The 14,620-nt window shown below is 42.6% G+C and overlaps 1 protein-coding gene across 28 annotated transcripts in view; it reads left to right on the top strand.

The window, feature by feature from the left end:
* Nucleotides 1–12,234, top strand: part of EPB41L3 (erythrocyte membrane protein band 4.1-like 3) — a 225,299-nt gene extending 213,065 nt beyond the window's left edge. For 9 of the 28 annotated variants that reach the window (XM_015562691.1, XM_015562685.1, XM_006761826.2 and 6 more), the window contains 10 exons: nucleotides 2,885–2,959; nucleotides 3,315–3,404; nucleotides 4,373–5,092; nucleotides 5,601–5,723; nucleotides 6,604–6,987; nucleotides 7,759–7,890; nucleotides 8,532–8,630; nucleotides 9,209–9,289; nucleotides 9,563–9,679; nucleotides 11,110–12,234. In XM_015562691.1, the coding sequence (XP_015418177.1) occupies nucleotides 2,885–2,959; nucleotides 3,315–3,404; nucleotides 4,373–5,092; nucleotides 5,601–5,723; nucleotides 6,604–6,987; nucleotides 7,759–7,890; nucleotides 8,532–8,630; nucleotides 9,209–9,289; nucleotides 9,563–9,673 (1,815 nt within the window). In that variant the 3' untranslated portion in view covers nucleotides 9,674–9,679; nucleotides 11,110–12,234. The remainder of the gene's footprint in view (nucleotides 1–2,884; nucleotides 2,960–3,314; nucleotides 3,405–4,372; nucleotides 5,093–5,600; nucleotides 5,724–6,603; nucleotides 6,988–7,758; nucleotides 7,891–8,531; nucleotides 8,631–9,208; nucleotides 9,290–9,562; nucleotides 9,680–11,109) is intronic. The other 19 variants (XM_006761838.2, XM_015562693.1, XM_006761844.2 and 16 more) reach the window with 10 other exon arrangements.
* The last annotated feature ends 2,386 nt before the right edge of the window (nucleotides 12,235–14,620 follow it).

The following is a 14,620-nucleotide window of genomic DNA, read 5'->3' on the forward strand; positions in this document are numbered from 1 at the left end:
CAGTAGTTTCAAGTTTAAAACATTTGCATTATTAGCAAGGATATGCCCCAAAACAGCAGATAATATCAGTCCTTATTAAGTTTGGAAAATTGGCACACCACATACAGGGTTCACAGAACATAGGAAAGGTAGGTGTGTGGTATGTGAAGAATTCCAGATATATCTTCTGTCCACACATATTTCCCATGACAGTCTTCTATGATGCACCTTGCCTTGTCCACATTAGAGGCATGTTCCCTTATGGTTTCTTGAATATTAAAAGTTTCCAAATTCCACACAATAAGCAGTACCCATTAGCACTTACACAGCGCCAGTATTCTCTTTTTTAATGTGGCTGGTTTTACAGGTATGTGAGCTTAGTACAGTGAATCCTCCTCATTCACACTCCATATTTGCACATTTGCTTCTTCACTAAAATTTATTGTAACCCCAATGTCAGTATTAACAGTGGTTCCATGGTCCTTGGCAGATAGGCTGAGTGGTGAAAACCTTGAGTGGCTCAATGTATACGTTCCCAGCTGAGGCTGAAAGGCAGGGCTCTGCTTTCTTGGTTCAGCTCTCACACTGTAAACAAGTGTCCTTCTCATGGCCTGTCTAGTGCCACATTATTGCTTTTTTGTGTTTTCGCTGGTGATTTTTCTGTTTAAAATGGCCCCCAGGCACAGGACTGGAGTGCTGTCTAACATTCAGCAGTGTGCCTTACGGGAAGCTACCTGTGTTAGATGAGCCTCATTCAGGAATAAGAGTGTTGTTGACTCTGAGTTCCGTGTTGATGTGGATCAACAATTTATGTTAAATATAAGAGACTTTAAACAGAAATGCATACAAAACAGATTATGTATTGATAATGACCAGAGGCTCCCAGGAACCTAATCCTGTATATCCCCAATGGGGCAGTGTTTCAGCATTCACCGGTTTATTGTTCATAGCGACTTTGTAGAACGTAACTACCATGAATAATTGGAATCGATTCTATTTGTGCATTTGTCCAGCTTTCTAGTCCAGCTCTCCTTTTTCTATTCGGGTCTTAGATGGACCTCAAATTGGACAAAAAAAACACAAAACCATTCACCAGGGATTATCTATTTATGATTAAGAAGAATTATCTCCATCTTCTGAATCCGAATTCTTTGATTTTTTCATCCAGGCCTTGGTACATATTACAATTATCTATGGGAAATTTTTAAATACTGATGTGCACCCCACACATCGACTCTTATTTAAAAGCTGGCCACATAATTCTAATGCACAGCTCAGTTTGAAAACCCGTGGCCCAGCTCGGTAGAAACCCTGATTCCCCCAAGAGCGAGTGCACCTCTGAATTTTGCATGCCAGCATCGGGCCTTGGTTCCCAGTCATGTTTCAGAGATGAACTTTTAGGTCACTAAACAAAATGGATACATCTAATTCTGTTCTAAACCGTTATATTAGTGAGTGTCCTTATTATCAACTCTTTGTCAGAACCTCTTCTCTGTTAGCTGAACTAACTGGATTGGGGTTGACCATTATAGGGTTTAATTTTAATATCTACCCCTTTTGTTACCCTTTTCTGCAACTGGACATACCCAGTTCTGAGTGCAGACAGTGTGGACATTTTCAGTTATAAACATGGACCTTTTGGGAATGAATTGATGTCAGATAACAGGATATGCTGACTACCACTGTTTCCCTGCTGATTTTGTTTTTCTAAGCTTTCATTTTAGGAAAAAATAGTTCAGGGATTATAATTAGAGGCCTAGCAGTGGTATTCTAAAAAGTACCTATAATTTTGACCTTTCTTTCCTGTTTCTTATTCCTATTTGAAAAAGAGGCTATGATTGAAAGTAAACCAAACAAAAATCCACATTTAATGATTGCACATGGTACGTTTTGTCTCTTCCAATACCTTTCTCCAAAATGGGGCAGGACAGGGATTTTATTTTTCCTTCAAAAATGTCTTACTTGTTCCTCACTAAATAGCTCTCATAAAATTATATTGTTTACAACAATAGAATTTATTTTGAAAGCTCCATTCTTCTAGAAACTTTGAACTTTGTTATTTTTAAATTTGCCTTCCTTTCTGTCACTGTTGTATGGAGTTGCATGCTGTGCACAGATAGGGTCAGTAGTCAATGTATAGCCACTTAAATTATTCCTTTTTAATACTAGAGAAAGGAATAACAAGAAGATAAAAGCTAGTTCTAACATGACTTATTTACTTGAACGTTTCTCAATTTGATATAATAAAGGTAAGCATGGTTTGAAATAAATTATTCAAAATATTTTCAAATTGACTCTTTAGAAGTCTTCACCATGTTATGAAAATTCAAATAAAGCTACTACCTTGAGTATATTTTATGTTTATTTGTGGAACAATAAACAAGTCGATCTAGATAGACCCGGGTTTATTCGCATCAGTAGCTAATGCAGTGACCCATGTGTGTTTCTTGACTCTATGTAGCAGCACTTACATGGGAATACAATCAAGTATTAGAAACAGAATCGAGATTACTCTCACCTTAATGTTTTTAAGTCTTAACATTTTCTCTTCATACTCACTCACTGGCGGTGTGCCGATGACTGACATAGGGACACTGTTCGAGGCTGGGCACTCTTTTTATTGCTCTTGCATGTTCTGTGTTTGTAGAAATAAGAGTGTTTGAGTCACATAAACACCAGAATTTAGGAAAATTATCTCTTACTTTTTGGAAATAACTATTCAACTTTGAGATGGTTTCAGACCATTTTTCAAATTAATAGACAATAATTTGCTTTTTTCAGAAAAATAAATAAATAAAAGAATGACTGTTTTATGTATAGCACAATAAAAGAACTCTCTCCTAACTTGCCTTTTTGGGAACTGTCTGCTTCCTCTTCTCCAACCCAACCCCCTTTATTCAAACAGACCAAAGAAGAAAGAGAGATTTCTGAAAAGGTTATATTTTTGCAGCAGGGAAGCTCTTCATTCCTTGAGTCTCAGGTAAAAAACAAACATAAAAGAATTTTCCGAAAGGGTATTGCTCTTCAGACTGCAGTGTTATTAAAATGTCTTTAGTTTTGTTTTCTTTTTAAAATTTACCTTGCTGAAAAAACTAAGGTAGGTATATATCATTTTTGCTTCGCTTCTGGGGAGGGGAAAAGGAATTTTCTCACCCTTGTAGTTACCAGTTAGCCATCATTTCTTCATGGCTTTTGCTCCTAGGTGGTTATGTCTGTGTGTGGGCTTTTCTAATTATTGGAACTCTTCACCGTTTGTTTTACCCTTAGTGTGATACTAATCTTGATGGCTTTGAATGGCTTTGAAAGCTCTGAATTTCTATTGGTTTTCCCACTAGCCAAGTGCGATAAAGAGAATGCGGGAAGGAGACACTGCGGTTACCTCTCAGCAAATCATTTTCCAGAAAACGGTCCCATCAGCCCTAGAGGTTATTTTTTCACTTCATTTCCTTTAATCCAGCACCAACAAGTTGATGAATCTGCACTTCTTTTTTCCTAAGGCACACATATTTCTGGATTCAAGTTTGCAGGCAGTGATGAGTATGCAAGTAGAAAACATTCCAATTTAAAATGTAAACCAAGGTGCTTATCTGCTCCTTGATTTCTCTTCTTTCTGGAACCTGTTAGACTAGTCAGCTGCCTGGTCCCATCCCGTGAGGCTTCCCAAATGCAAACCTGTCTTAACTTTCATTTCTTCTGCCTTACTGGCACTGACAGTAGGAAGGTGGCAAAGCAAGTACTGAGACGATGAACATCAGTTGCAAATAAGATTGGAACACTGTACAGGCCACTGTCACCTGTTTGTAAGAGGCTCCTACCATGTCCCAACAGTGGGAAATCGTTCCTTCTAATGCCTTGAACACGGGCACATGCAATAGTTATTGGATAATAAGTGGTATAATGGATTTGATCTCCTAAATAAGGAAGTATAACTTACAAACATGCAAGCATATCCCCAGAAACTTGTGGAATGCTGGCAAGTTCCTTTTGAGAACAGATCTGAATACACTGTTATGTTTCATGTGGAAAGCTGGCTTTTTATGTCAACACACGTAAAGCTAAATAACTTGTACAACCACCTCAAGATTATAGTATTTAAGATTAAAATATAGAATAATGTAGATGTTTAACATACGATCAGATATATCTCACCACCAAAGTATGTTTCTATTTAAAGAAATCTGACCCTGCAGCTCCACATGCAGACTGTATTCTGAATTGAGGATTAGAGCTTATAAATTTCAGATGAGAAGCGATTGCGGCGATAATTATTAGATGGCACCAGCCGGTGCAGTCACATGAGTGTAGCTCTTGTCCTGATTTTCGTAAAGGATTCTTGTTTTAGAAATGAGATGCCATCAGCGTTTCTAATTTAGCTTTTATATTTCAAATATAGGGCACAGAGGATTGGGTTTTTGTAGACAAAGTACCTACTGAGGTAGTTGATGGCGATTTGAAAAGGATTGTGACTTACAAGGTGGTGACCATGAGCAGTAGAACTGGTGACATCCCCGCCGACATGTTACGCTCTAGTACCATGGAAATGCAGAGCTTCGACGACTTGGCCCAGGAAATACAATTGAAAGAAGAAAGCAAACAGAAGATATACGCGCTCGGAAAGTCCTATGATACCGTATCGGGGAAAATCGTGACGATGACGGAGAAAGCCAAGGAGGGAGAGAGGGGAGTGCAGCCCTCGGGTCTTGAAGTGTTTCAGAAAATGGAGCCCAGGAAGGTCCCGCCCGTCATGACAGAGTACGAGGTCCTGGACGCCATCGCTGATGAGAAGTCCAAGCGAGGACCCGAGGGCCACACCCCGAAGCGGAGGGTGTCGGAGTCCCTGGCTCCCATCGAGGAGGCCGAGTCCCGGCGGCAGAGCCCGGAGGAAGAAGACCCCACCAGGCAGGCTCGGGTGCGGGGCGGGGATGCTCTGCACGTGGGCCTGGACAGCGTGCGGTGGAGCCAAGCTGAGCACGCCCCGGAGGGGGAGGCCTTGAAAGTGGGGCTCTTTGGACCCCGAAGGAAGAGCCTGTCCGAGTGGCGGTACTCCCAGGAGCCGGCCTGCAGCGTCACCACTGCCCATTACCTTACCGAGTCGGCTGCCTCCCGAGTCGTGGTAACCAGTGCCTTTCGTTCGGCCACCGCCCCGATGCCAGCATGACCTTCCTGAGGCAGCGCCCCTCCACCCTGAACCTTTCCGTTTATCTCGCTGTTTGGCTTTACGTTTAGAGCAGCCAGCCCAAGCTTTTTACTTTTGTTCATGGTGCAGTCAGTACCGCAGTCCAGCGGGCATTAAAACACACTTTTCGTTTTCCTTCCAGCGCCCCGTGCCCGAGATGCGATAGTGCTGCTGTGGCTTGCAATGAAGGGAAAAATGATCCGCTTAAACCAGCGCCTCCCTAATCCTAATAACTCTCTCTGCCTTACCCAACAAGAGCTCATGGTCACCTCGATTGGCTGTGTTATTTCCCATTCTTTTCCGTTCCCCAAGCCTCTGGTAGATTCCTTCCTCCCTCCTCCCTGTCTCCTCCGCCTCCAGTGTTGTCTCACCGGCTGTGAATGCGCTGTGTGCCTGCATAGGTCCCTGTCTCTGTGCTTGACTCTCCATTTCTTTGTTCACTCAGACTAAGCAGTCGTCTGGTGAAAAGCTCATGGATGGCTCTGAGATCTTCAGTTTATTAGAGTCTGCGAGGAAGCCGACAGAATTCATAGGAGGGGTTACCTGCTCTTCTCAGAGCTGGGTGCAGGTGGCCTTTTGCTTCCGTCCTTGGTGTTCCGACTCTGCCTGTTTGCCTTGCTTGCTTTCTTTATGCCTGTCTGGTGTGTGTGTGTGTGTGTGTGTGTGTGTGTGTGTGTGTGAGAGAGAGAGAGAGAGAGAGAGAGAGAGAGCGAGCTCTGGGGTCTGGGTAGTGAATGGGCTCCAGTCCTTTGATTGTGCTTTAATGTGTATCTTCTAGTTGGAGTTCATTCTTCCCTTCAGTAAGAATAACAAAGCTGTTGGTTTCTTGATTAGTTGACAACAAATGAGTAACATTACTCAAAGACAGACCTTAATTTTCTGGATAAATAAGTGGGCTTTGCCTCCAACACCTCAGAGGTGCCCTCAGTTCGTCCCCGTCGTGCCTGCATGGCGTGCCTGTCATATGCATTTAGTTCCGTTACAAGAACATACTTCAGATACTCAAAAGGCAATGGTGATGAGAAATTTTAATGGCATTCGTTTAAACCATTTTATGTCTCCTATGAGGTCCAAGAAAGCAACCCAAAACAATGTGAATGTGCTGCTGCAAAGCTTTTTTATTCTGTTTGGGTTTGGGTGGTGGTGGTGGTGGTGTTTTATTATTTAAATTGTGTTTTGCACTGCATTTTCTTTCTTTTGCGGATATCCCAAAGTAGCAGCACAGATTCTAATGTGTATGACAGGGCAGAGGGCAGGCATCAAAGATTCTGGTGGGAGGAATGAAGCTAATTTATATTTCCTAAAGTGTTTATGGTTGTAAGCACTTCACACTGGCTTTAGGCGTCTTGGTGAGTGGCATCGGTTTTTGTTGTGGTGGTGGTGGTTTTTGTTTTTGTTTTACCTTTGATTTATGGAAAGTCGCACTGACACAATCTTTCCCCGTACAGAAAACAGAAACCAAGACAGAGTCCTGCGAAACCGAGACCGAATCAACCCAGCCCCCCCAGCCACTTAGCGTGGAGAAGGTTGTTCAGGAAACGGTGGTGGTGGAGGAAAGACGTGTGATGAATGTGCATGCAAGTGGGGATGCTTCTTACGCGGCTGGAGATGACGCGGATGCTGCAGCACAGGCAGCATCTGCTGGTGCTTCTAGCGTTAAAGGGAAGGAGGGCTCTGCTCTGACGGAGGGGGCTAAAGAGGAGAAAGGGGAGGTTGCCGATAAAGCTGACCTGGAACAGGAAGAAATGGCCACTGCTTCCCATGAGCCAGAGGAGGAGCAGAGTGCAACAATCCACGTTTCTGAAACTTTGGAACAAAAACCTCATTTTGAGGTAACTAGTAGTTAACTTACTTTAAGCACTAAAGTAAACTGATCTGAGTCCTTGAAATTTAGTTAAGCATAAAAATGAAGCTAAGTTTAATTTTCTTTTTCAAGTGCATTTTCTTTCTCCTCTTATTTCTGTCGTGCATGGCAATTATGGGTCTCATGCAAACATATATAACGATTCTTAGTAATATATAGTTCCAGGAAGTGGTTTCTGCTCTCACTGCAATTATTATAATTGGCAGTAAACCTGGGAAGTGCCTGTCCAGCCAGGATATTAGAAAATTTGATAAATTGATTTCTGATCAATGTAATCCTGAAGGACCACAAACCATGCTTGTCCAGGTGCCAAATACCAGAACTTGGTTCTTTATCCTGTTTCCTTGTAATTCTTAAAGTATTGGGAGTAGGGGAGTTATGTCTTATTACTTGTTCCTTCTTTCTAAGAAGTTCATATTTTTTAAAAAGCTAATTTATGATTTTTTTATTAAGATTAGTTTATGAGATCAAGGAAGGGGAACGAAAAATAGTTTATTTCCTTCAAAATGTTTTCCTTTACCTGGAACTTTCCACATAAAGATGCCATGGAATTCTGGGAGACTGTTGGAGATGTGTCTGTGGTGTGCCTCACTTCCCAACTTCCCTTAACCTCGTGGAATATGAAAACATTTATTTCACACTAACCTGTGCTTGTATATAGCCACCCAGCGGGGAGGGAAAAAACCAAAACTGTGTTTGTACAAACTAATGGTCACTCCCCTACTTCCTGTTGGCGCAGTCATCCACAGTGAAGACAGAAACCATCAGTTTTGGCAGCATGTCGCCAGGAGGAACAAAGCTCGAAATTTCTACCAAGGAACTGCCAGTCGTTCACACAGAAACCAAAACCATAACTTACGAATCCTCAGAGGTAAGAGTCTGGGACGATCAGAGCCCTGGCCCTCTGTTTTATCCCTGTCATGGCTGAGTGTGTTTACGTGTAACTGCATGATTGTCAATTTGTGAGACTCAGAGGACCAGCAGCCAGACTGTCTGTCAAGAGTGATGCAATAATGTTTTAGTACCGATTGTGGGGTAGCAGTCACCTTAAATAAGTCTTCCTACATCTCAAACAGTAGAAAAAGGCCCAGACATCTATTTCCATAGCCACCGATAAGGAAAAATATTAACCCAACCAGCCACTGCTCTCATTTCTAAAGTCCCAGCTTTATTAATGACTAGAGGCCCAGTGCACTATACACTGGTAGGGTCGCTAGAAGCTGCCAGCCGGGGCCTCCCTCCCTTCCCCCTGCCGGGCCTGTACCCTGGTCGATCTCCCGTACAACTCCCGGTCAAGGGGACAGTTTGCACACTATGCTTTTATTTTATAGGATGGTGAACTCTGGCCATGTCTGGGTCAGTCTTTACCCGTAGTGGCAGCAGCCAGATGCTGATTGAGGTGCACAGTGATTATGGGAGACAACTAAGTCACCATAATGCTCTAAACTAAGCAAACATCTGGAGAGGTAATGTAAATATTTGAGTGTAATATCTTATTCTCTGCTTGCTTAGGTTGATCCTAGTGCTGATTTGGAGCCTGGCGTGCTAATGAGTGCACAGACGATCACATCTGAAACCACCTGTTCCACGACCACCACCCACATCACCAAAGTAAGACCTTCCCTCAGAACTTTTTCTAGGTTTGGCTGCATATGCAAATAGTTATGTGACTCTCAGTATGCCAGGAAAGCTACATTGGAGCGTTCTCAACTACTATATTTATGGTATATTTGTCCTCCTGGGCTAGTTCTGTTCAGGAATATACAGTCTGATAATCTTTGCTTACCTGACACTAATGTTTGGCACATGAGAGGTGCTCCAGAAACACTGGCCAGCCAAATCCAAAGGATTCCATTCCATCCTTGTTTCTGAAATTAACAATTTACAATAACTGCCACAGAATTCTGTTTTCAATTCTTAACGGATGATACTGACTGAAATAACTATGCATGGTGTCACATGGGTACTAGACATATCAGGGTCATAACTTCATAAGCTATATAAATTCCTAATCACTATGTTGTACACCTAGAACTGACATAGCATCCTGTGTCAACTGTAATTGAAAATTAGGGAAAAAAAGAATGATGTTACTTAAAACCGGGTCAACATCTTCTGCCATTTCCTCCATTGAGCAAGGATTATTCCTCCAAGCGGGAAAATTCATAGCAGTTGTCTCTTCCTTCCAGACTGTGAAAGGAGGCATTTCAGAGACGAGGATTGAGAAGCGAATAGTCATCACGGGCGATGCGGACATCGACCATGACCAGGTAGTGTGTGTGAGATGGCCAATACCTGTCAGCGGGGCAGAAAAACACGGGTCGGCCCTGTTCTTCCCAGTGCTCTTCTTCCAGTCCAGCATGTAATCTAAACAATTTTCTGAATTAACTTTCCAATATACAATGTACGATTCTTTTTGCAATCATTGTACCTCGTTTATAAATTGTGTATAAAGATCTAGCTCATGAGTCTCCACCTTGCTACTGATCACGCATGTCCCACCTCCTTTTTGTCTTTGCCCTTCTGTGATTTCTTGGGGATAGGCGCTGGCTCAGGCAATTAAAGAGGCCAAAGAGCAGCACCCTGACATGTCAGTAACCAAAGTAGTGGTCCATAAAGAGACAGAGATCACACCGGAAGATGGAGAGGATTGACCCCAGGTAAGAGGTGACACTGACTCACTTGGCTTGGCCTCGGCTGGCATGTGGCATGAGGCACTTTCCCGTCATCCTTCGCCTGACTCCACCCTTTCCTTTTTCCTCTCACTGGCATTTGCAGGGCTGGCCGGTTACCCAAAGGATGGAGGCTTGCTTGGCAGGTGCTTGCTTGTTTCAGATTTGGAGGTTCCATCCAGAGGACTTTGCAGACAGTGCCAGCGAGAGGACAAAGGAAAAGCAGGGTCCTTGCTTGCGAGACCTCGCTGGCGTTTGCTTTTAGTCCTTGTCCTATACTCGTTTCATTAGCCAGTCTGCAAGGCCAAATTTGATTTTACTTGCCATGTGACCTGCTCAGAACTAAGGTAGTTTTGTTCTGAAAGGTACAATATGTGTGTTCCAAATACTAGGGAAATAAAATATACTCCCTATTCCTTTTGATGGCAACATTATCCCATTGTAAGCTTTTTCTTCAACTGTGTTTGGTTATAGCCTGTGTATGCTTTTGTTTGCTTTGGTTTATTTTTCATTTGAAGCCTGAGCACTGACTCTCATTTTGGATGTCTTCTGTCTCCTGTATTCTGTGTTGATTTGCCCCCTGGTGGAGCATTGCATCTCAGGAGGAGGAAAATTCAGTCTTGTGGTCCCGCTTTCCTCCAGGAAGCGCATGCCTTCCCAGCTGCTGTCGGGCCGGCCTCGCAAGCAGACAGCATCCTCTGTGTGTGCGCGCAGACTTGTCATGCATACTAACCTGCCATGCAAGCATTTGTGGGGCTCTCAGCACCCTAGGGGGCTTTGAATGCTGAATGCAACTGATGAGCTACTTGCACACTTGGCTATGTAATAAAAGTCTCTTAAATGTTTTACATGTATCAATGAAAGAAGTTAGTTCTCTGACTTTGGTTTAAGAAACATAGATTGACAAGAGGCCTCTCTTAAAGAAAAACATAAAAACCACTCAGATTCAAGTTACTAAGTAACTTGAAAGATAGTGATTTGGAAGATAGACAGCAAAGAAAGATTCTCCACAGAGCGTCAGCCACTTGGATGATGCTGTAGTTATTCAAGACAAAGCATATCAGTGCTTGCACTGGCATTTTACAACGTCTTATCAAAAAGAGCATTGGATAGCCCGGCTAGTGTGGCTCAGTGGTTGAGCATCAACCCAGGAACCAAGAGGTCACTGGTTCAATTCATGGTCAGGGCACATGCCCATGTTTCGAGCTCAATCCCCAGTGTGGAGCATGCAGGAGGCAACCAATCAATGGTGTTTCTCTCTCATCAATATTTCTATCTCTATCTGTCTCTCTTCCTCTCTCTCTAAAGATCAATACTTTAAAAAAAAAAGAGCATTGAATAACCTGTAAGATACTTTTCTTCCGACCTTGATCTCGGGTGTTTTCAAATGCATAACTGACCAACTCTCTTTTCCACAGGAATAACTTAGCCTGCACAGGAATCCAGTCATGCAAACCATTAGGAAAACCAGAGCCTATATGGAGTTCTTTCTTCTAACCCCACTGACTCGTATCTGCCCGTGGAAACTTTCAATCCAGAAGAACAGACCTTGACCGTTAATTAAAGACACTGGCAGAGAGATCTTCCCATAATAAAGCAATCCGAATCAGCAGCACTAAACTGATATTGCATGAAGCAACGATAAAATTACAAAAGAGCAGCATTTTTAATTTTCACAAAGTGTCTAAGTTTTCAGCTATACCTGCACGTTCATAACCAACAATATAAACCGTGATCTCATGTAACACATAACCAATCCATGCCTTTTATAGTTTATTATCATTAAAGTCTAAACACAATTGCAGTTTCCTAGGTGACAGATCTTTTGTTTACAGATAAATGAAGATGACCCTAAAACGCTAGAAGCTGTCTAGGTCCGTTGTGTCAGGTTGATCCCAGATTAGATGTGCCAATAACCGAGTCCACTCAGTAAACACTTGAATCTTGTACTTGTTTCACCTGGTTTTATTACTCTTAACCCATAAACAGTGACGACTCTCTGATCCTCTGGGGATAGTTAATGCTTCCAGTCCTGCTTTGTGTACCTAATTTAATTCATTATAAGGTAGTACTGATTTTAGCATATTAATGTGATTTCTTCCTTGTTGTCCACTTTGCGTTCAATCTTGAAAGATTTCCAGAGTTCCCTATCAGATCCTAAATATGTAAATTGTCATTATTTGGGGAAAAATATGTATTTTTGTTAGTTCACAATATTCTGAAATTTCACTGTTGGGGTGGTTTGTTGTTGTTTTTTTTTTTCTATCTTCATTTCTGCTTTCTTATATTTTTTAATTGATTTTTCTTCTTTTATTTAAAAAACTTTTATTTCCAAATCTGGTCCATATTTACAACCTAGTTCAGAGCCAAGCCTTAAACTGTACAGAATTTCCACTGTAATTAAGCTATTTACTGTTTAGTTATAAATAGACTTCAAAAAGATATATTCTCCATTACACTGTCTATTGCATCACTCAGCCCATGGTGAATGTATGTTTCTGCATAGCGAAATAAAAATGGTAAATGCATTCTCTGTGTACCAATTTCAGTATTGTATGTGTTTAGCCCAGAGGTAACATTTGCACATCAGAGGCTTTATTCATCTGCATGTAGAGGTAGCCTGTCTTTGTATGATAAAAAGTGCACATGTGATGATATAGTGTGTGGACTACTTCAGGTATTGGAGATGGGGAACAAAATCTATAATAATAAAAGCATAATAAGCAAATCGACCAAACAGCAGAATGACCTTCCGGATGACCACGCTATGACACGCACTGGTGCCAGGACAGCCAAAGCGGGTGCGATGCGATTGGTCGGGGGCCAGCCATCACCCCATGATCGCCCTGCAGAGAGAGGCCCAGGCCACCAGCCAGTGGGGTGATCAATCAATTGGGGGCTTCCACAATTGCTCCAAAGAGGGAGGCCCAGGCCACTGACTGGCAGGCTACAGTGAATAGCCTGGGCCTCCCTCTGCAGGGGCAATGCCCCAGCCAGGTGGGCAGGGCCTACCTTTTGGGTGATCAATCATGGGGCTCCTGGACTGTGAAAGGTCACAGGCCGGGCTGAGGGACTCCTTCCCCGACCACGTGCATGAATATCGTGCACCGGGCCCCTACTACATATATAAATGGTTGCCTACAACGGCCTTTTTAAAAAGTACAGGATCTCAATTTCAAAGTTTTGACTTTTTTATAAGAAGCTCTGTTACATAACCAGGTTTCTGACTGCCTTTAACCTACCAGAGAGCCACCTCTTGCTCATGTCGGCTCCATGGCTGACCAGGTTATCCACGTGCATTCTACGAAGGCCCATGCAGTGTGTTCCCGCAGCTCATCTGCATCAAACTCCTCGCATGTCAGGGACTAAGAATAAGACTTGGTTACCAACTGTACTTGCTGGCATTTCCTACCATGTCTTGCTTTACCTAACTTTCTGATTTTTTTTAATTCTAAACTTCAAAAAAAAGACTTCCCATGAAATTGTTAGGTTTGACCACATACTTTGATCCTATTGAAGTTACCAAATTCTTATCATTTATCTCTGAAGGTGTTATCAGCTTGTCCTTACTGTCAACACTGAGTGTTCATTTTAGGAACCAAAGCATCATTTCCATTGTGTTTGAAGCCAATCAAAAAATATGTTGAGAAAAACTAACACTTTATTGATATAAAATGGTATCCCAAGGACCCTGCATCCAATCTGCTTAGTTTGTGTCCTTCAGGTTGTACCATGTTCACTATTTTAAATCAATACTAGTGTGTGCATGTTTTTCTGTCCTCGGTGGTAAGTGTTCATTTTTATAAACTTACACATTATCAAGGAAGTTGTTCAGCTTTCTTTCCTTCTCTGTAACTGCTCCTCAGAATTTCCCAGCCTCTGCTCGCTGCTGTGAAAGCGTCTCCCAGGTGTTTGTGCATTTGTGACAGCAGAGCCCCGCATCTAACACCAAAACCTGCAGCTGCTTTCTGTTCCTGTGTAACCAGTTACTACAGAAGTAGCAGCTTAAAACAACACACATTTATTGTCTAGGTTCCTGCAGGTCGGTGTCCACATGGTTTTTCTGGGTCCTCTGTCAGGCAGAGGTTGGGGTTGCAACTGGGGAAGATCTTGCATCTAAGCTTTTTCCAGCCGTTCGCAGAAGGCGTGTCCTCATGGTCATAAGACCCTGGACAGCTTGCTTCTTGAAAGCCAACAACAGGGGGAAACGGGGGATCTCCCAGCCAGACAGTCTCAGACAACATAATCAGGGGAGCGGTTTCCTACCACCTTTGCCATATTCTACTGCTCAGAAGCAAGTCATGGGTTCTGCTCACAGCATCAACAAATTTAAATGTTACATTTGGAGGGTAGTCAAGCCCTATCTAGCATTCCCTAGTTCAACGGTTTTAAAGATGAATTCCACTCCTAAATAAAACTGGCTTATGCTTATTGCTAAACTCAGGTCATCTCAGAACATTTTTTAGCCGTTACTACTGAACGTTTTTTAGCCTTTACTAATACAGAAAAATGTAAAATTGTGGTCGTGTGGAAAAAAGAGCCTGGATGTTACACTTTAAGAAACTGAAGGATTCCACTTCCCTTAGCTATTTGCCTCAATGCTTCTTTTTTTTTTTAAATATATATTTCTTTATTGATTTCAGAGAGGAAGGGAGAAGGAGAGAGAGATAGAAACATCAATGATGAGAGAGAATCATTGATTGGCTGCCTCCTGCACACCCCCTCCTGGGGAACGAGCCCGCAACCCAGGCACGTGCCCTTAGCCGGAATCGAACCCGGGACCCTGCAGTCTGCAGGTTGACGCTCTAGCCCCTGAGCCAAACCAGCCAGGGCCTGGAGACTTCTTTACCAGTGCAAAGAGTGCTACCTCATTGTTTTCCAGGGCTAGATAAAGTTCCACTGACTGGTTACATCATCATTTATTTAATA

The sequence above is a fragment of the Myotis davidii genome, unplaced genomic scaffold (genome assembly GCF_000327345.1).
Source record: "Myotis davidii unplaced genomic scaffold, ASM32734v1 scaffold96, whole genome shotgun sequence".
NCBI classification, from domain to species: Eukaryota; Metazoa; Chordata; class Mammalia; order Chiroptera; family Vespertilionidae; genus Myotis; species Myotis davidii.